The following is a 19,928-nucleotide window of genomic DNA, read 5'->3' on the forward strand; positions in this document are numbered from 1 at the left end:
CAATGGGTGCATTTTACATAAGGTGGATTAGGGTAATATGGGACATTGACTAATGTGGGACAACTAGGCTCCAGTGCATTTATCTCTTTTTCTATTCAGTTATTTTAAAGCTAACTAGTATATGTAAACTGTGTATGTTATATTGTTTAATATTACACATGTGAACATAGAGGCTACTCATTTTTTAACCTTTAATCGGATGCAGAAAGCAAAACAAACAAACATGTGGGCTGACAAAATTAAATGACCAAATATGCAGATAAGGCTAAAAAATAGGGTCCCAGATTACAAAATCTACAAATTCTGAAACGATTTGACACAAGGAAAATTAATTTATGTGCCATTTTCCTTTTGAGTATAGTATCTAAATATTGTCTTCTGATTTAACAAGGAAACATCTCAGGGATTTCATGATGATATTAGGTGTTGATATAAGGTATTGGATTCATATCATATGTAAATATGGTGAACAAGTCAGAATTGAAAAAAGTGTCATGTTTCCCTAACCCACTCTACACATAAAAAAGAGAAAGAAATAGAAGCGTTGAATCAAGCGATGACATCACCAGATGACACCCACTGACACTAGATGGCGGTATGAGCTTTAAAGATTGTTAGTGAACATCTTTTAAAAACAGAGAAGAAGAGTCTCTATCACCGCTAAGACTGGTTAGCTTTAAGTCGGCTAATGTTGTAATATTTTGCACATTGTAAGCCAACAAGGACCATTTTTTATGTAACCGATTAAAACAAGTGAGCCATTTGTATTTAAATCTGGTAATTTCTGGACAGTGAAACCGCTTGACAGTATTAATCTAACATGAAGCTTGAGCCGTATTTGTTGTCGTTAGCCTAGCATTGTTTTATTATATACTGTAAATTAGTACAAATATAAGTCTGGCTGTCTTTTTTGCTGCTGAAGTGTCGATCGAAAACACTAATATTTGTTTCACAAGCTCGGTGTTTAGTTATTACGATTGACTGGCCCTAATTAGCCAACCTTAGCTAGCTAGATAACTTCTCTGTAGTCTTTTGGTTGTCTTAGCTAATTAAAGTGTTTTACATTAATTGTAGTAAATCATGTGTTTCTTTTCTGTTTGTCTCATACGCAGACTGCTCTAAGCCAGGCAGTGAAACATGCTCAACCTGCTGTGAATTTGGTTTTTGACTTGTGCCACCTAAATTAAGTCAAAATGAATCGTCCAAAGCCCACAACTCTCAGACGCCCCAGTGCTGCAAAAACAACGGGTATGATGCCAACCCCAAGTATTATACAAAATGTTAAATGATTGTAGTTATGCAGGAGAAAATGACAAGTTACTATGGTGCTTTTCTCAGGGCACCCTCCACCAGGAGATTTCATCGCTCTTGGATCAAAGAGTCAGGGTGGAGAGCCCAAAGCCCCTGCTGTCCTCTTGAAGCCAGCGGCCACTGGTTTACCTGCTGATCGAAAGAGAGAGACGTCCTCCACTCTGCCCTCATCATCGGGTCTGTCCAGCCTCGCCAAGCGCCCCAAACTCTCCACCACCCCTCCAGTCAGTGCTCTGGGACGACTGGCTGATGTTGCAGCAGTGGACAAGAGGGCAATATCCCCCTCAATCAAGGAGCCATCAGTAGTCCCTATTGAAGGTAAGGCATTAGCTTTGTGATAGGCTTAAAACACTGACTTAAGCATGCTACAAACCTTGTACTTTATATTTGACACATTCTCTTTTTCTATGGCAGTGCCACCAGCAGTGCTTTTGGATGAGATTGAGGCTGCAGAGTCAGAAGGAAATGATGATCGCATTGAGGGACTGCTGTGTGGCGCGGTGAAACAACTCAAGTTGAACCGAGCCAAACCTGACATCACACTGTACCTCAGCCTCATGTTTCTGGCCAAAATCAAACCCAATGTTTTTGCCACTGAAGGAATTATTGAGGTAAGGCTTCTGTGTATGCTGTTACATGTATGCCCAGTGCAAAATGACCCAGAAGCTAGTTATAATGTTGTAATATATTTTTTCTTTTTCTTTCCTTATGTGTTCCTATAGCAAATTGCAAAGAATGGAGTTAGTTTTTGTTGATGGTGATAATCATGAAAAAAATGTATGCACATAGTTTAAAGTACATCAAACCATCTTTTGATTTCAATCTTTTAATGGTGATTTATTCACAGATCTGTCTCAATAAAAATCCCATTAAGTCTTCTTCTGTGTAATTGCGTTACTAACTAACTTGAAACATTTCTGATCACCAGGCCTTGTGCAGCCTCCTGCGTCGAGATGCTTCTATCAACTTTAAAGCAAAGGGCAACAGCCTGGTGTCTGTTCTTGCATGCAACCTGCTTATGGCGGCATATGAGGAGGATGAGAACTGGCCAGAGATATTTGTCAAAGTGAGATTCTCCTAATGACTCCAACATTTGAAATTCCTTCTCCATTGTTTTATATTAAACATGTATGAACTCTTTTTCAAATTTGTCAATCTAATATTTTCTTTTCAGGTGTACATTGAGGACTCCCTGGGAGAAAGAATCTGGGTAGACAGCTCTCACTGTAAGACTTTTGTTGACAACCTCCAGACTGCTTTTGGCACAAAGATGCCCCCTAAAAGTATGCTGCTGCAGGCTGACACGGGTCGTTCTGGTGGAGATCTCAGTGCAGGTACAGTACACTGAGGAAAAACACTGACTTGTTTTGTTGATGCGGGAAACAAGTGCTGGTTGCTAATGTTGCCTTTGTGTTTTCATGTGTGTTATTTTAGGTAGCAGCCCTCACCCTTCAACTCCTGATGAGGACGACAGCCAGACTGAATTGCTGATAGCGGAAGAGAAACTCAGCCCTGAGGATGATGGGCAGGTTATGCCCAGGTATGAAAACCAGCCATAGAGATTTGTGGGATGCTACAGTGTACAATCACATTACGTTACATTTTTTATTCTAGATGATAAGTTATTGATATTTTAGCAACTTATAACAAATATATTATTTTTAATCATTCTTCAAATAACTAAACTGAGTTCCTGGACAATTATGTCTCTTGTCTCTGGCATACTGTAGGTATGAGGAACTAGCAGAGAGCGTGGAAGACTACGTACTTGACGTCCTCAGGGATCAGTTGAACCGCAGGCAGCCGATGGACAACGTGTCTCGAAATCTGCTGCGTCTGCTTACAGCCACGTGTGGCTACAACGAGGCGCGGCTCATGGCTGTGCAGAGGCTGGAGATGTGGCTCCAGAATCCGAAGGTGAGAGCTGTAACACATATCCTGGAATACACATCTGCAGTACCGTATTTCACTTGTCTCACTGGCTTTATTTTCTCTCTGTATTAAAACACTACATTTTGGGAAAGAATTACATGATTTTTTAATACAATACTTTTACAATATGTTGCCCATCATTAAAGTAGAATCATAATATTGGTGGCATTTTCAAAAAGCAGTAAACTTAATTTACTGGTGCCAGTATACATTCTGGTACCACTTTGTTGATTATGAATTTCGGGATTTTGGTTATGAATGTCAAACTTTTTGCAGTGTTTTATCTTTCTCTACCCTTGTGCCACTGCTACACATACAGTTTATTTTAGATGCATATAAAATGATCATGCATAAAATTATACATGTATTAACTTCCTCTGTTTTTGTGTGTACAGTTAACTCGACCAGCTCAAGACCTGCTCATGTCTTTGTGTATGAACTGCAAGACACACGGAGCCGATGACATGGAGGTGGTCTCCAACCTGATCAAGATCCGCCTCAAACCTAAAGTACTCCTCAACCACTACATGCTATGTGTCAGGTCTGTGGAGCCTTTTTTTTTTATAATTTAAACGTTTTGTTCACTCGCTGGTTTCACTAACTTTTGCTTTGGCTGTAAATCTCTAGGGAGCTGCTCAATGCTCACAGAGACAACCTGGCTACTATGGTGAAGCTGGTGATCTTCAATGAGCTGTCCAATGCCAGGAATCCAAACAACATGCAAGTCCTCCACACAGTGCTGCAACACAGCCCAGAGCAGGCTCCAAAGGTGTTTTTTTTCATTCTCAATTGTTTAAACAGATACATTTGCAAGTAGTGTCACGTTTTAAAACTGTTGCATTTTGGAAAGATGCTCATTTGTATCTATTCTCATTTTTTGGCTCTGTGTTTTTAGTTCCTGGCCATGGTGTTCCAGGACCTGCTAACCAATAAGGACGATTACCTGCGGGCCTCCCGAGCATTGCTGAGAGAGATCATCAAACAAACCAAGCATGAGATTAATTTCGGGTCCTTCTGCTTTGGTTTAATGCAAGAGAGAAAGGAGGCCAGCTATGTGGACATGGAGTTCAAAGTAAATGCATATGAAATGCCCTCAATCCTTTTGTTTTCAGCTGCAGTCTCCACTATATTTAGACTCTGAACTGTTTATCCTCGTCTCTCCCGTAGGAACGTTTTGTTATTCAGGTGACAGATTTGCTGACCGTCTCCATGATGTTGGGCATCACTGCTCAGGTCAAAGAAGCTGGCATCGCATGGGACAAAGGAGAGAAGAAGAGTGAGTGATGATTATTTGTTTTAATGGGGTATTTATTAGTACACATGATTAGCTTTTTTGCTCAACATGTATCTGGTTTTCTTCAGATCTGGATGTCCTGAGGTCGTTTCAGAATCAGATAGCCTCCATACAGAGAGACGCTGTGTGGTGGCTTCACACTGTGGTTCCAACCATCAGCAAAGTCGGTGCAAAAGACTACGTTCACTGGTAGGTATCTGTGTTTATTTTAACAGTTTGTATTGTTCAGACTGCACAAGCTATGTTTCCAGCTATATTATGAATAATTTATTGAATCTCTCTCGCGTCCGTAGCCTTCACAAAGTGCTTTTCACAGAGCAACCGGAGACATATTACAAGTGGGACAACTGGCCTCCTGAGAGCGATAGAAAGTGAGTCTTCCTCCAGTTATTCACATATTTTCTTCTGACTGTTATCTACCACTGTGACTTTACTAAGCAGATTTTTTTTTCATCCCTTAGTTTCTTTCTCCGCCTGTGCTCTGAGGTGCCTCTGTTGGAGGACACACTGATGCGCATTCTGGTGATCGGGCTGTCACGTGATTTGCCCCTGGGCCCGGCCGATGCCATGGAGCTGGCAGATCACCTGGTCAAGAGGGCTGCCGGAGTTCAGTCTGATGGCCTGCTTGATGATCGACATGGTCTGTAACTTTTTATTATCAAAGTTAAAGTTGTATATATTACACTGTGGCAGAATATTTACACATTTGCTAAACACATGTGTTTCAGCTTAATGAGCAGACAATAGAAGACTTACAAAGGGCTCTTTATTTATTTCCATCCTTACAAGTTGGGGGAGAATTACTGTACTGGAAATGTGGTCTTAATTGTTATAATTTGAATATTTCTTGGTATATCAGTTTAAAGCTCGACTGACTGTTTCTTGTTAAACAGATATGGAGGTCCTGAAAGTGGAGAGGATCCAACTCATCGATGCAGTGCTGAATCTGTGTACATACCACCACCCAGAGAACATTCAGCTGCCTGCGGGGTACTTCAAACATCTTAACTGACTTGCAAATATTTACCAGTTACACTGTTTACAGTCTAAAATAACAAATGTCTCTTAATGTTTAAGATACCAACCTCCAAATTTGGCGATATCCACGCTTTATTGGAAGGCATGGCTCTTGTTGCTTGTGGTGGCTGCGTATAATCCACAGAAAATAGGTATAATTAAAATGGTATGCTGCATACACAAGATTATAAGCTATGTTATATGTATTTTATTATATGGTGTATTATCTGGCATTTTGTTTCTGTAGGTTTGGCTGCCTGGGATGGTTATCCTACACTGAAAATGCTCATGGAGATGGTTATGACAAAGTAGGTGAAGTGGTGATCATATATGATTAAAGTATTTCATGTTGATGATACTGAACAACTAACACACACGCCTCTGTGATTCCATAGTAACTATACCTACCCGCCTTGCACCGTTGCTGATGAGGACACAAAGACGGAGATGATCAATCGCGAGCTGCAGATCTCTCAGAGGGAGAAACAGGAGATCCTGGCCTTTGAAAGCCACTTGGCAGCAGCGTCCACCAAACAGACCATCACAGAGAGCAACAGCTTGTTGCTGTCTCAGCTTACCAGTCTGGACCCACAGTAAGAAACGAAGAGGAACTTATTTATGCACATGATTTAACTCAAGTTCATTTCTATTGTAGTACATTTATCAAATCAGAAATCACTCAATTAACTGGAAAAATGTGCAGCATTTTCAACACTGATCGTTTTGTTTCTCTCTGTCATGATAGTCTCAGTGTTTTACAAGGCTTTAACAGTCACCCGTATTCCATTATATAGCATGTACCATACGTCCTACACAAAGATTTCAAAGAAGGCCAATAAGCAGCATCCCATTTGTCTCAAGTTTTTTCCAGCTCCTTTTAAACATATCAAAGTAGGACTGACCATTTGATTGAAGCAAGAGCAGCTAACTTTGCAGTCTTCGTAATTTTATGCTGCAGTCAATCCAATGTATTACCACTGGAAAATAATTCACTTAGTCCATAGTTTACATTGTGCTGGTTTCATGAAATTTTGATGAAGTGTTCCTAACAGTTGTGTGACTGGAGGATGAGCTCATGTGTTTTTTTTCAGGGGTCCCCCTCGACGACCTCCACCTCAGGTCCAGGAGCAGGTTAAGACCCTCAACCAGTCTTTGCGTCTCGGCCATCTCCTCTGCCGCAGCCGCAACCCAGACTTCCTCCTCAACATCATACAGAGACAGGTGATGAGAAGCACACACTACTACCAATACTGCCACAACTCTGTGCTTGCTTAACCATATTTCTAGAAGCTTCTCGGTCTGTGGAAGCAAAGATTTTTTTTTCTCTTGCATTAAAAAGTAAAATGAAAGGAGGTTGAATTGCAATAGACCACATAAAGAAAGCTCCATCATAGATTAAAAAAAAATAGGTTTCATCACAGCGTATCTTAAACTGATGGAAAAATCAAGGTCACAGAATCCTTGTCTCATATAGAGTAAATTAATTGACAGAGAGATTGGCAGCTGACATATTGGTTTTGAACAGATAAACTGACCTAAAAACATGTAGCCCAGCTTATACAAGAGGAAACACTATCACACTATCTTGCTTTCTCCTGTCAGTGTGTGTCCTGTAACGTAATTCATGTTCAATCCTTCCACAGGCTTCCTCTCAGTCCATGCCGTGGTTGGCTGATCTGGTCCAGTCCAGTGAGGGATCTTTGGATGTGCTCCCAGTGCAGTGCCTGTGTGAATTCCTCCTGCATGACGCTGAAGATGACAACCTGCCAATAGAGGATGATGAAGAGGGAGAGAGCAAAGAGCAGAGGGCCAAGAAGAGACAAGTATGTAGCAATGATTCATTCATTTGGATATTTTTCTTAATGACAGGACTTTATTCATCTTTGCTCTCAAAGTAATTTGCTTGCCTGCCAAATTTATATTTGTGTTTATTTGGACTTTGCAGCTGGGTGTGAAATAGTTTTGACTAATGGCGAATTCTGTTTTCCTGTCAGAGGCAACAAAAGCAAAGGCAGCTACTTGGACGGCTCCAGGATCTTTTGTTAGGCCCCAAAGCTGACGAGCAGACGACATGTGAAGTTTTGGATTACTTCCTGCGCCGTCTCAGCTCTTCTCAGGTGGCATCAAGAGTCCTAGCTATGAAGGTACGGTACTGGAAGCAGGAAACATCTTATGATCTCTAGCTGCATTGTGTTGCTGTTAAAAAATAATTATATCTTATATTTGTGCGCAGGGTTTGTCATTGGTACTGAGTGAAGGAGGCTTGAAGGACGGAGAAGAGCGGGACCAGCCCATGGAAGAAGACTCGACAGATGCTGAGCTCTTACCCGGCTACCAGTGGCTGCTACAAGACCTCCCAAAGCTCCCCTTGTTTGACAGCGTCAGGGGCATGACGTCCACAGCTCTGGAGCAGGTCAGTATCGCAACGGAGTAGTCGTTGTTCCTGTCAATAAGTAATAATCGTTCAATGTAAACATTTTAGGACAATAGTGAGAATGATTTTACATTGGAAGCATGTCTTATCTGTCTGCTCCTCCAAGGCCATCCACATGGAGACAGATCCACAGACCATCAGTGCTTATCTCATCTACCTATCCCAGCATGCACCAGTGGAAGAGCAGGCTTCCCATAATGACCTGGCTCTGGTAATCACAAAAAGTTGTTTAAATTTCAACTACATATATTTCTTTAGTCAGATTTGTCGTGAAGCTCTGCTAACACGGATCTGTTTCTCTTCTCTCGCTCTCTGCAGGATGTTGCGCGGCTGATTGTTGAGCGTTCCACCATCATGAACAGCCTGTTCTCCAAACATTCGACCAGACCCGAGTCTGATGCTGTTCTCAGCGCTTTCCTCACCATCTTCTCCACCTACATCAAGAGGATGAGGAAGACTAAGGAGGGGGAGGATCTCTACAGCTGGGTGAGCACTGGCATTAGTTGTGTTACTACTAATTACTATTAAAATGAACATAATACAACATACCCTAAAGTATTTTTGCAGTAAAAAAACATGAAGGCAGTTTTGGACCTAGTGACCTGACAAGTTTCCTATGATTATTTGGCAGGAAAATGTATGTATTTTAGCAACCAATTAGCAGACTCTGCAACTGAGGATGAATCCCTGTTTGATGACTGTATGCAGGCAATATTAGGGAAATCTAAAAGGGTGGAATCACTAGATAAATCTTTACATTGGTCTTTTTTTTCCAGTCAGAATCTCAGGATCAGGTGTTTCTGCGTTGGACTACAGGAGAGACTGCCACCATGCACATCCTTGTAGTCCATGCCATGGTTATCCTGCTGACTCTTGGGCCTCCTAAAGGTAGTCCTGTTCACTTTTTTTTCACTGGGATCCTTGCCTTGATAAAGACACTGTGAAAACATGCAATGCTAATATGTATTTTTGTGTGTGATTATTACAGGAGAGAGCGACTTCTACAATCTTCTGGACATTTGGTTTCCCGATAAGAAACCCCTACCCACTGCCTTCCTGGTTGACACATCAGAGGAGGCCCTTCTGCTGCCTGATTGGTTGAAACTTAGGATGATCCGATCAGAGGTTGCCCGATTGGTTGATGCAGGTACAACTACTCATAGTATTGAAAAATGTCTTTTGCTCACCAATATTTGACTTCTTAACAGAACAATGCATTTGTTTTCCCTCAGCTTTGCAAGACCTGGAGCCGCAACAGCTGCTGCTGTTCGTACAGTCCTTTGGCATTCCCGTCTCCAGCATGAGTAAACTGCTTCAGTATTTGGATCAGGCTGTCTCCCATGATCCATCGTCACTGGAGCAAAACATCATGGACAAGCGTAAGAGAGATTTCAAGATTTATAGTGTTACAAGCTTTAGTGGCGTTTCAACCACAGAAACTTTCCCTCTGCTCTAAGAACCTTTTGAAGAACGTAGTTCCTCTATCTGCGTTTCCATTGAAGTGACTACGGTCTAAATGCAGTTCCAAGGAGATTGTTTTATCTGACAAAAAGTCCCTGCTGGGGGTGTAGTACTTTCCAAAGTAACAGGAACATGGTTGATTGGTCAAACACACACAGTGCGGCTGCTTCAACTTGTGTGTCATTTCATTCATAAAACAGGGAAGTACTCATGTATCAATTTAGGAACCTGTTAAAAGGGGAGGACATTTCTTCATTTGTTGATGTTAAAAGTAAAGTAAGACATTGTTGTCTGCTTCCAAACTCAATTTAAAAAAGAAGGAAAGAAAAAAAGAGATAGCAAGAACAAAGCATTGAATCGGAGAAATAAAAGATTATTTTCTGATTGTTTCACAGCGGTTACATTCCAAAGCAATAAATAGTCATCTAACACTCAACAGATGTTAGTTTCAGTTGCATTTTCCTCTTCTGCATTTCTCCTTTTCATTCAGTCATTACATCTGACTCATGCAGCAGTAAATACTAAACACTGGACAAATCTGTGTTGATATTTTCTGGGGTTTTTGATTAATCTCATTTTGTATTTCTTCCACAACAGATTACATGGCCCATCTGGTTGAGGTGCAGCATGAGCGAGGTGCCACTGGGGGGCACACTTTCCATGGATTACTTAGCTCCGCTCTTCCTCCAAACAGAGGTCAGTGGCTTTAACCTCTAAGTGGTTTTCTATGTGGAATTAATTGGCTTTTATTGAATGTTTAGAGAGAAAGTAGTTTAAATCACTCATATTTATTGTAAATTAGTTTAACAATATTAATATTTCTTCCTGATTACATTCCTCCTCACAGATGGTGCTGAAACAAGTAAGGCCAAAGTTACTGTGGAAATGCCCCACAGCTCTGTGAAGATGAGAGCAGCCAGTCAGCTTCCTGCAGTCGGGCCTGATGATGATCTAGCTGGAATGATGCTTCAGGTAGAAACTTACTGTTTCTTTCACATCTTTTTGTGTTCTGACTTTTTCCCCTCGTTTTTTTACCTCCAGACAAAAAGTTCTACCCTTTAGATATTCCAAACGCTTCTCTGTAACACTGACCTGTTCCTATTTTTCTCTACTTCCACAGATATTCCCTTTAAATGTGGACCCTCGCTGGCACGGTCCACCTCCCAGCCAGCTCTCCCTGGCCTTGCAGCAGGCCCTGGCGAAAGAGCTGATGCGGGCCAAGCAGGGTCACATCCAGCAGGGTGGGTTGGCCTTTCGCCTCCTACAGACTCTTGCAGCCCTGCTCACCTCTACCCACGCAGGACCTATTGTCATGTCAATGCACCATAACCACGCCCTGTCCTGTCCTCTGATGCGCCAACTCCACCTCTACCAGGTAAAGCATGCTGACAAACACTGCATAATTCTGTACATTGAGTTATATATATTTATATGCTTCGTGCCATTCTCGTGATGCGATATATCCGAAACAGTGTGAGCTCAAAAAACACATTTTTGGCCATAACTCAAGAATTCATATGCTAATTATGACAGTTTCACACAAATTTCTATAAGCATACAAATGATGACGCTTTACCTTTTTCCAAAAGGTCAAAGGTCAATTTAACTTTGGCATAATGTTCTACATAGGCACTTTCTGGCCACTATTCAACACTTAAACTCAGGAACATTTCACATTTGGTCAGATACAGATGTTCACTACAAATATTGAGTTTGGACAGATATGGGTGTAAACTGCAACTTCACTGTTTGGCGGAGGCATAAAACTGTGAGGTGGTATTTCTAGTCTTTTATTTTCTCTTTCTTGATGCTCTCTGTTTCCAGCGCCTCGTGTCCCAGGACATCGCTTTCTCCTCGCTCTTCCTTAAGGTCATTGTTGAGATGTTGATCTGGTTAGACAATCCAACTGTGGAGGCAGGACCACTGAAAACTTTGCTCAAATCCTTTGCTGGTCAGAACTCTCACAAACACAGGCACAATGATGGTGAGCACCTCAGTTATGGTTGTTTTGATATGTTGATTCATTGATTATATATAAACAGTGAGTGACAGAAGTTTGTGCCCTGCAGTGCGTACAGGTTTCCTCCACCTGGCCGAGGCGTTGGCGTACCGCAGAGATGCAGAAGTGCCAGTGAGAGCCATCATTGCAATGCTGAAGGCTGGAGAGAGATGTAATGCAGAGGCTGAGCTCATTGGGAAAGGTAATAATAGAAGCATAGTGTGGATCAGAATTTGTATTGATTTAGTTTAAAATTAATATTACATCTAGTGTTCCAACTATAAATCAATCAGTTAGCTTATTGATAGAAGTTGATTAATTACAATCTTGAAAATTGATGTATTGTTTTAAAAAGTTAAACTTTTTCATATATCAAATATAAATGCCAACCATTTTGCATAATTGCAAAGGCATTTTAGCAGTGACGGACATTAATCATGTTTATTCACTGCAGGGGGATTTCAATAAAGAAGTTTTCTAAGTAAACAACTCAACACTTAAAAATTTAACAGCTCAACTCTCCCAGAACCATTTTTGCTCGGTTCCACTGAAGCGTAGACGCCAGACAATAAAATGAAACAAAAACCAAAGCAATGAGAAAAACAGAAGGTTTCAGCTCAGCTCAGCAACCACACATTTGAATAAAACGTGATGAGTTTGTAGATTTGTGTGAACTTCGCTGGAGAACGTCTCATAAGACACAAAAGCTCGTTTTATAACATTATAGTAAATATTGGCAGTCCAAAGTGAATTACTAAGCATGTTGGTTTCTATTATTTTTCAGTTTTACAGGGGCTGATGGAGGTGAAGTCGCCTTATTTGGAGGAGCTGTTGTCTCTGTTGATGACTGTTGGTACACAGAACGGGACAGCCGGCCCTGTTGCCATGGTGATTTCCTTGCTGCTTCAGGAAAGTGAGGATCGAGCTGTGAAAAAGGAAGTCGATTCAAACAAGTGAGCACCGAACTTTCATTTCCCTCTCAAGTCATGCAAGAAACATTTATATTTGACTGGACTAAACGACAAACACGGTTTGGCTGTGACAAAAATAGCGAGACGCCTGTCGCTGTCTGTGGTCTCGCACTTGTAAACTTGTGCCGTTGGATTTGATTTGGAACGGTTTAATTTGTTTTGCAGCTTTCTGTTTTTCTTGCAGATTTATGTGCTGTGAAAATCACAGAATCTTTTCTACGTTGCATTCACTTTAACCCTGCCTGTGGTACATAGAAGTAGAAGTGATGGTGTCTGAATCAAACCAGAGAACTTTCCAAACAATTTGCATAATTCATCTGTATGGCACATTATTTTTCCTCTGAAGTTTCATTAAGGCTTTAGGAAATTCAGTACATGTTTAGTTATATTTCCACAAATGTAACCTCTCAGTTTCATCTCTGCCAGCAGCTCAGAGGTGACAAAGTCAGGACTGAGCTCGGGGTTGCTGGTCGACTGGCTGGAACATCTTGACCCTGAGGTCACTTCAGTGTGTCCAGACCTTCAACAAAAACTACTGTTCGCCCTCAACAAGGTAAGATAAGCTCTGCCTGCAGATTGTGTGCTTGTCTTATCACAGTGGAGTAGGTGTTTGCTTGGTGTGTATGATACATCCTTCCTTATGGTTTCTCTCCTTCAGGCGCGAGGCAGTCCTGCATACAGACCTTATCTTCTGGCCCTGCTTACACATCAGTCAAACTGGTCCACCCTCCTGCAGTGCATCAGTGCTCTTCTCAGCAAGCGAAGAGACCACAAGTACATCATTTTTTGTCCTTTTCTCGGCCACTGCTTGTGTGACTTTAGTAGATTGATGTAATTGCATAGAAACAATGTGTTCTGGTTGTGATTAGATTTTATTGAGCATGATGTGAGAGATCAAGTGTCTTGTTGTCACATCTTTCAGACTGGACCCATCATCAGCCCTGGATTTCCTGTGGGCCTGCAGCCACATCCCTCGCATTTGGCAAGGACGCGACCAGAAGATCCCTCAAGTAGGAATCAAAAACCCACTTACAAAGTCTCTAATTGTCACATGGTTTTCTACCTTTCTTGGAGACCACACTCAGTCAGTTAGGTCATTCTTCTGAAGCTGACATCTTGTGTATTTTTCCTTTTTGTCTGTGCAGAAAAAAACAGAGAAGTTTGTGCTGCGACTCAGCTCAGAGGAGCTCCTCAGCCTGGTGGACCTGATCCTATCAGAGTCAGAGCTCAACAGTCACGACCCATCTCATGAAGACAGTGTAGACCAGGCCTCCTGTTCTCTCATCCAGTCTAGGCTGCCGCTCCTTGACTCCTACTGCAACGGAGATGTACAAAACATCAAGAAAGTCTCAGACTATCTCATCAACTGTACAAAGAAATGGGAGGACAGGTAAAGTTTATATTAATTATCCATTATAACATTATATCATTATTAAATGTTAATTGTTTGAATTTTACTTACACCAATACGTTTCTCTTTCCTCTGGCTCATCCTTCCTTAGTTGAAGACACATATGCTCTTCACATTTTGTCATATAAGGTTCACCAAAGTGTTCATCCCATCTAGTTTGACATATTGAATTGTTCTTTTCTAATTAGCCCAAATACTGTAATTCCCCCCCCCCACACCCATTATGGTGTGCTGATAAACTTGGTGTAAATCACACTAGATTTTCCCTCTCAGTGCAGATGAACTTTTCAGACTTCCTCTGTCAGCCACAATGCTGTGGACCAGGGAAAACTCGATAATTAGGTCTATTGGTGTGAAATTAAAACCAGCAGAAGTCGTCTGTACTGTGATCTCTTTAAAAGCTCAGTGTATTATAATGAAGCCAAGAGGATTAAGGCTGAAGCTCTAAACTTGCCTGTGTTGTGAATTCCTGCTCTGACTTAGCTGTCAGAGATCAGGGTGCAACTCTTTGTGGAGGCAAACCCTCCTTTCATGAATATGTCTCTGGTTATTAAACCACTTTAATGAGGAAACTTTGGCCAAGGTCAAGCAAAATTAGCTTCCGAATTACAGTATTTTAAGTACAGCTAAGCTGTCTGGTAAAATGGTTGCTAGTGAAAATATGGCCGGATAAATACATGTTGAAAGTTAAAGGGTTTTGGCCTTGTGTTGTGTAAACACTCGATTGTATGTTAAGCATTCTTCTTGTGAAAGCTTGCTGTCAGATAAGCTGGTGTTTATTCCAATTACACACCAAATATTGAGCACCGAGCAGACTCTTTACTCTTGTCCAAGGTTAATACATAGCTGTAATCAACTCTTCAGTTAGTAGTTAGTAGAGTTCGGTTAACATAATTTGAGCCTGACAAGAGCCTTAGCCAGTAAGAGGATTTTATGAAACTGCGGTGACTTGAAGGCAAATACTTCAGATTTACATTACACTATTACGCTATTCATGTGCCTAGTTTGTATTAATGTACATTCATTTTTGTCGCTTGCGGACAGAAACAATAGAGACGTGTTTTATCATGCTCTCTTATCTGTGATCTCATATCAGCTCTGTTGATAATCGGAGAACTTTTGGGTAATTTTTTTCCTGTGAAGCCGGGAACACTGTCTGCTTTATAATGCTGCTTCCACTATGCGGTCGAGTCACTTCAGTTGAAAAGCTGTGACAAACTTTCTGTGGGTGCACAAAATTGGTCAACCACTCACTGTCAATTAAATAGCTTCAGGCCACACAACTCAATGACATCAGGGATTACAGTCTTGATAGCTACTAATCTTCCAGCTTTACGATGGAATTGGTCTTGTTAACAAAGAGGAGCTCAACTTTGCTCAAGCAATAGTTTTTCCTAAAGTGAATAGCGTTGCCTCAATTGGCGGCTTGTTCCTAAACTGTAGCGTAAAGTATACTTCCCGTTTTGTTTATTTTGTCTTACAGTGCGATGAGTAAGCGCTGCCAGAACTTGCTGCTGCAGATCTATCTGCACTTTCCTGAAGTAATCCAGCACGTTACCTTGCCTGAAGGCACTCTCAGCAGTGGGGGGGCTGCAGACGGCAGCAGCTGCAAGGTAAAGATTTCCTGCTTGTTTCATACATCACACAGTTCTTACCGACTCATCGTAACTGATTTTCTTTGAGGCATTTTATCCGTTTGTTGATCCTCCTGCTCAAAATATATTACATTTAGTAGAAAATATGGATTAGACTGTATAAACTTGGATATTATTAATTTAAAACTGATTTAGTTGTTCTCCAACTGGACAGCCAGGACTGAAGTAGTCTGCAGTTTAACACAAAAAAGGTCATAAGTCATGAGCTTCAACATTAACTGCATAAACTATACACTTGATAATGCTGAAAAATGATTATATATAATATTTTGTCTGAATCTGACAACTCAAAGACAAATATGACTTGTTTTCTTCTTCTCAGCTGGACGTCCTGGTCCATCGCCTGGTCACGCTGCTCGCTGATATAGGAGACTCGAAGTCTGCTGAGGGCCGTGTGTCTGATGCCAACCTAGCATGTAGGAAACTGGCTGTGTCGCACCCTGTCCTTTTGCTCAGGTGAAAACAAGAAGACTACATAATAGTGTTTCAAAGATTCAGTCTACAAACTGGTATATTCTCTGTTGCCACGCAGCCTGCTCACTGTTCTGCCTTCTTGTTTTTTTTTTCTCCAGACACTTACCTATGATTGCAGGTCTCCTCCACGGTCGCGTTCACCTAAACATGCAGGAGTTCCGACAGCAGAACCACATGACGTTCTTCAGCAACGTGCTCGCAATCCTGGAGCTGCTGCAGCCTCTTGTTTTCCACAGTGGCCACCAGAGGGCACTTCAAGACTGCCTTCTGTCTTTTATGAAGGTCCTTCAGGTGGGTGGCTCACACACTTTCAAATCCTCACCAGAGGATTTAGTAGCGAGATTAAATGAATCTATTAATTAAAATGAACTACAAATCCGAGTTTCACAGTGTTCCTGTGTGTTTATGTGTCTCTCTTCTTGTAGAACTTTCAGAGAAGTCGTTCTCCGTTAGTCTTCATCAACAAGTTTCTGCAGTTCACACAGAAATACATAACTCATGATGCAGCGGCAGCCATTCCTTATCTACAGAAGCACTCTAACATCTTGCAGTAAGTGTATTATGCCACCGGTATCCTTTTGAAAGATATATTTGGAGAAGTTGAATAGCTTCAGGGAGTTATTTTTATAATATTTACAGAAACACTGGTTTTGTTTCCTCCTGCCAGGCGTCTGTCTGCAGAAAACCCAGACTTGGTCCAGTTGAAATCTTTACTGGCTGGACTCACTTTGCCAGTGAGGAGTTCCTCTGCAGAGGTCACAGCAGAAGAGAGAGATGGTAAGCACTGCTACCATGTCAGTTCTTTAGGATCTGGTTAGCGCATGAAGCTTTTACAAATCATTCATATTTTAAACATATAATATATATAAACACTGTGCAATCGTTTGCGTATGTTGTGGGACAGACTAGTTTCTGCAGAAGCGTAAGTTTTACTAAGTGCTTTTTGTGCCCTTTATCAGATGACATGTCAACTGGTTCCCTGCCTCTAGTCAACATATCTGCCTCAGTGTCACTGAGTGCGGCTGACATGACGCTGTACCTGAAAAAGATGTCGAGAGGAGAGGCAGTCGAGGGTAACTTGCATACCACTGCAGCAATGTCACATGTAGAACCCCCAAACTTTATGAGTAATATGAGTATTTCTTTTTTATCTGCTGTAGATGTGTTGGAGGTGTTGACAGAGGTGGATGACAAGTCTAGGAGGAGCCCAGAGATCATCCAGTACTTCATTGTGAGTCAAACAAAACACACATACACACACATACAAAAAAAAAGGTCAAACTCAGTACTTCTCAGTGTGTAACCTGTGAGTCAACACTTTGCTGTTACTGTTTGTAGAACGATCTTCAGAGACTCATGACCTCTTCTGAGGAGTTGTGTCGGAACATGGCGTTCAATCTGGCTCTGCGCTGTATCCAGAATAATCCATGGTGAGTTTACAACTTCAACATAACTATAAATAAGGGAAACTCCACCTACAAACGACGCGCCAAAACTGAGAGGAAATGTGTTGAGATAGAGACAGATAAGACAGAGAGAATTTTAAAAAATGCCTTTGTTTGTTACCATTTGCTCTTCACGATGTAATAATAAACCATGTAATAACATTTTGTGTGCTGCAGCCTGGCAACAGACTTCCTGCCGACTTTCATGTACTGTATGGGCAGTGGCAACTTTGACGTGGTGCAGACGGCTCTAAGGAATCTTCCAGAATACGTGCTTCTCTGCCAAGGTAAGAAGTTACTTGCTAATCACATCCATGTTGACAGAAAGCTGTAAGAACCAGTCACTCCGGTGCAGGTTTTGTGTTAGAGTCACATGACTGCACAATTTTCTTCAGCAGAAAAATATGATTTGATAAAACATGAAGCCGAAAATCCAAAGTGAAGAGAATCACACATCTATTGCTACATGTTGATATGTGCTTTCCTTTCCCTCTCCAGAACACGCAGACATCTTACTCCACAAGGCGTTCTTGGTGGGTATCTATGGACAAATTGACACCAGCTCAATGATCTCAGAGTCCATGAAGGTCCTTCACATGGAAGCGACAACATAACAGGAAGCTTACATCTCCCGCCCGATGGGAAATGGTGTCATTCATTTACTGCATTCCAGAGCTAGATTATTTTTTTATTGCCTTTAGTTCAAACGTGGCTCTAATTTTATCATTACAGATTAACAAACTCTTTGGCTCTTCAGTAATACAAATGAAAGGATCCTCCAGTGAGCTGGTAGTAACCAGTAATGTAATAACTTCTGGATAATTTAGTGACTTCAAAGAATTTCCTCTAATTGAGTTTAAAATGTAATAATTAAAACTGGAAAATCATTGTCATTATAATTATGTCACAATTAGTACATTTATTACATAAGGAATGCAAATTATTTTTAACTGATGATACAATACATTAACCAATAATTAATAAAGAATTAGAACATTATTAGGTGATGTTATTATATCATCTGTTAAAGACCATGCAGAATATACACAATTGGAGCCATAGTAAAAAAAAAAACCTATTAAATTAATATTATAATACACATTATATGATAATAATAATTAGTAATAAGTATTAAAGTGATATATGTTAATTGAAAACATTTAAAAACTGTTTTAGTGGGAGATTTTTTGCATTTCTTTAGTTAGTAAATTATCAGCAGTCATATTATTGGGTACTTAAAATCTCAATGCATATTATGAAAGTGGCACACTGTTTTTGGCTTCATATTTTTAATTGTTTGAATTTCAAATATCAATATTGTTGTACAGTTATGTGTATAGTATGGTAGCAATTTTGCCATAGTTTGCCAATAAATTTAGACTTTTCCAAATTTAAAGGTCAACACAATAAGAATTTGACTTTTTACTAAAAAAGGGTTTGAATATGTACGGCTATCTGACAGGAAACCACAAAACAGTGCTTTACTTTCAGATTATTAAGACTAAGAAGCCAAAATACAAAGATGTGTTGCTGCCTTAATGCAATGTTGCAAACTCCTTAAATAGCTGATATCAGGTGTCTTTGTTTTAAAGTCATGATGCTTTACTGTTACTGAACGCCATGTGATGTGAACTGAATAAAATAACTGTTGGACATTTTATTTTTTATTTTTTTATTCAGCCTTAACTAATAGAAACTAAATAGTGTAACTTATTGCAGCAGTTAATTGAAGTAGTTCAGTGACTCAATGGAGCCATTTTACTGCTGCTTTATTTGGAAAGCAGTTTAATGTAGAAATTGTAAAAACTAATTTCACAAGAACCAATTATTACCTTTCATATTAGCATTCTAACACCTCAAACATGATGGAAAGGGAGGGGGAAAAAATAAACGGCGCAAGGTTTGTGGCCTTTCATTTTATTCCAATAATTCATGGACCCTGATAAAGCTGGAAACAGCTGTCATAGGTACGCTTGCTCTTCACTGGGGTGTAGCAGACAAATTAAAGGTGTGATGCACATGCTGTGATGGAAACCGTTTTGCCATGAAAGTGTGAGTTGTTTTGCCCGGTGCCACTGACTTCATCTGAAAACCTCTTGATGGAGTCAAAGGGATAAGTTAAACAATGTGGAGGCATGCCGGTAAACTAGCAAAGTGGACGTCCCTATTTATGGTAAATTAACCATGGCGGTAATTGTTCAATCACACAGACCAAAGGATTCTTTGAAGATGTGATGTGGGTAAGGCACTTTACAGCACAGGCTGCTGCTGGTGTTTTGTTACATAGGAGAACATGAGGATGAAGCCACAGCATGGTTAAGGAGCCTCAGTGAGGGTGAGACATGCCCACACTAGTGGGTCAGTGGAACCTGTCATTCAGGGAAAAAAACAGGCATTCATTAAGATACATGAGCTGGGTGGCTGAAAGCAGCCTGTTGCAGACTTCATTTCTGTAGCTTTTTGTTTTAAAATGTTAGCTGGTAACCAAGGCTACAAGGTCAATTTGCTATAAATTTGAATCAAC

General features: G+C 40.7%; 1 protein-coding gene across 2 annotated transcripts; it reads left to right on the top strand.

The window, feature by feature from the left end:
* Nucleotides 1-647: 647 nt before the first annotated feature.
* Nucleotides 648-19,051, top strand: ints1 (integrator complex subunit 1). 2 transcript variants are annotated; one of them, XM_062438410.1, is made up of 48 exons: nt 648-753; nt 1,113-1,248; nt 1,339-1,629; nt 1,726-1,922; nt 2,240-2,377; nt 2,486-2,645; nt 2,746-2,851; nt 3,042-3,228; nt 3,639-3,784; nt 3,871-4,012; nt 4,139-4,315; nt 4,411-4,519; nt 4,606-4,726; nt 4,831-4,908; nt 4,999-5,177; nt 5,431-5,527; nt 5,615-5,706; nt 5,802-5,862; nt 5,950-6,147; nt 6,646-6,775; nt 7,198-7,377; nt 7,549-7,698; nt 7,788-7,967; nt 8,095-8,199; nt 8,307-8,474; nt 8,765-8,876; nt 8,977-9,135; nt 9,221-9,367; nt 10,047-10,145; nt 10,297-10,421; nt 10,570-10,824; nt 11,274-11,433; nt 11,519-11,650; nt 12,233-12,401; nt 12,846-12,972; nt 13,078-13,193; nt 13,342-13,429; nt 13,565-13,809; nt 15,314-15,443; nt 15,808-15,941; nt 16,058-16,250; nt 16,385-16,509; nt 16,627-16,736; nt 16,919-17,032; nt 17,120-17,190; nt 17,298-17,389; nt 17,582-17,691; nt 17,903-19,051. In XM_062438410.1, the coding sequence occupies exons 2-48, from the start codon at nt 1,194-1,196 to the stop codon at nt 18,016-18,018; spliced, it is 6,576 nt and encodes a 2,191-aa protein (XP_062294394.1). In that variant the 5' UTR covers nt 648-753; nt 1,113-1,193; the 3' UTR covers nt 18,019-19,051. The 2 variants fall into 2 exon arrangements, with proteins under 2 accessions (XP_062294394.1, XP_062294395.1); XM_062438411.1 differs by having other exon boundaries at nt 12,849-12,972.
* The last annotated feature ends 877 nt before the right edge of the window (nt 19,052-19,928 follow it).

This window comes from Scomber scombrus, chromosome 18 (genome assembly GCF_963691925.1).
Source record: "Scomber scombrus chromosome 18, fScoSco1.1, whole genome shotgun sequence".
Taxonomy (NCBI): domain Eukaryota; kingdom Metazoa; phylum Chordata; class Actinopteri; order Scombriformes; family Scombridae; genus Scomber; species Scomber scombrus.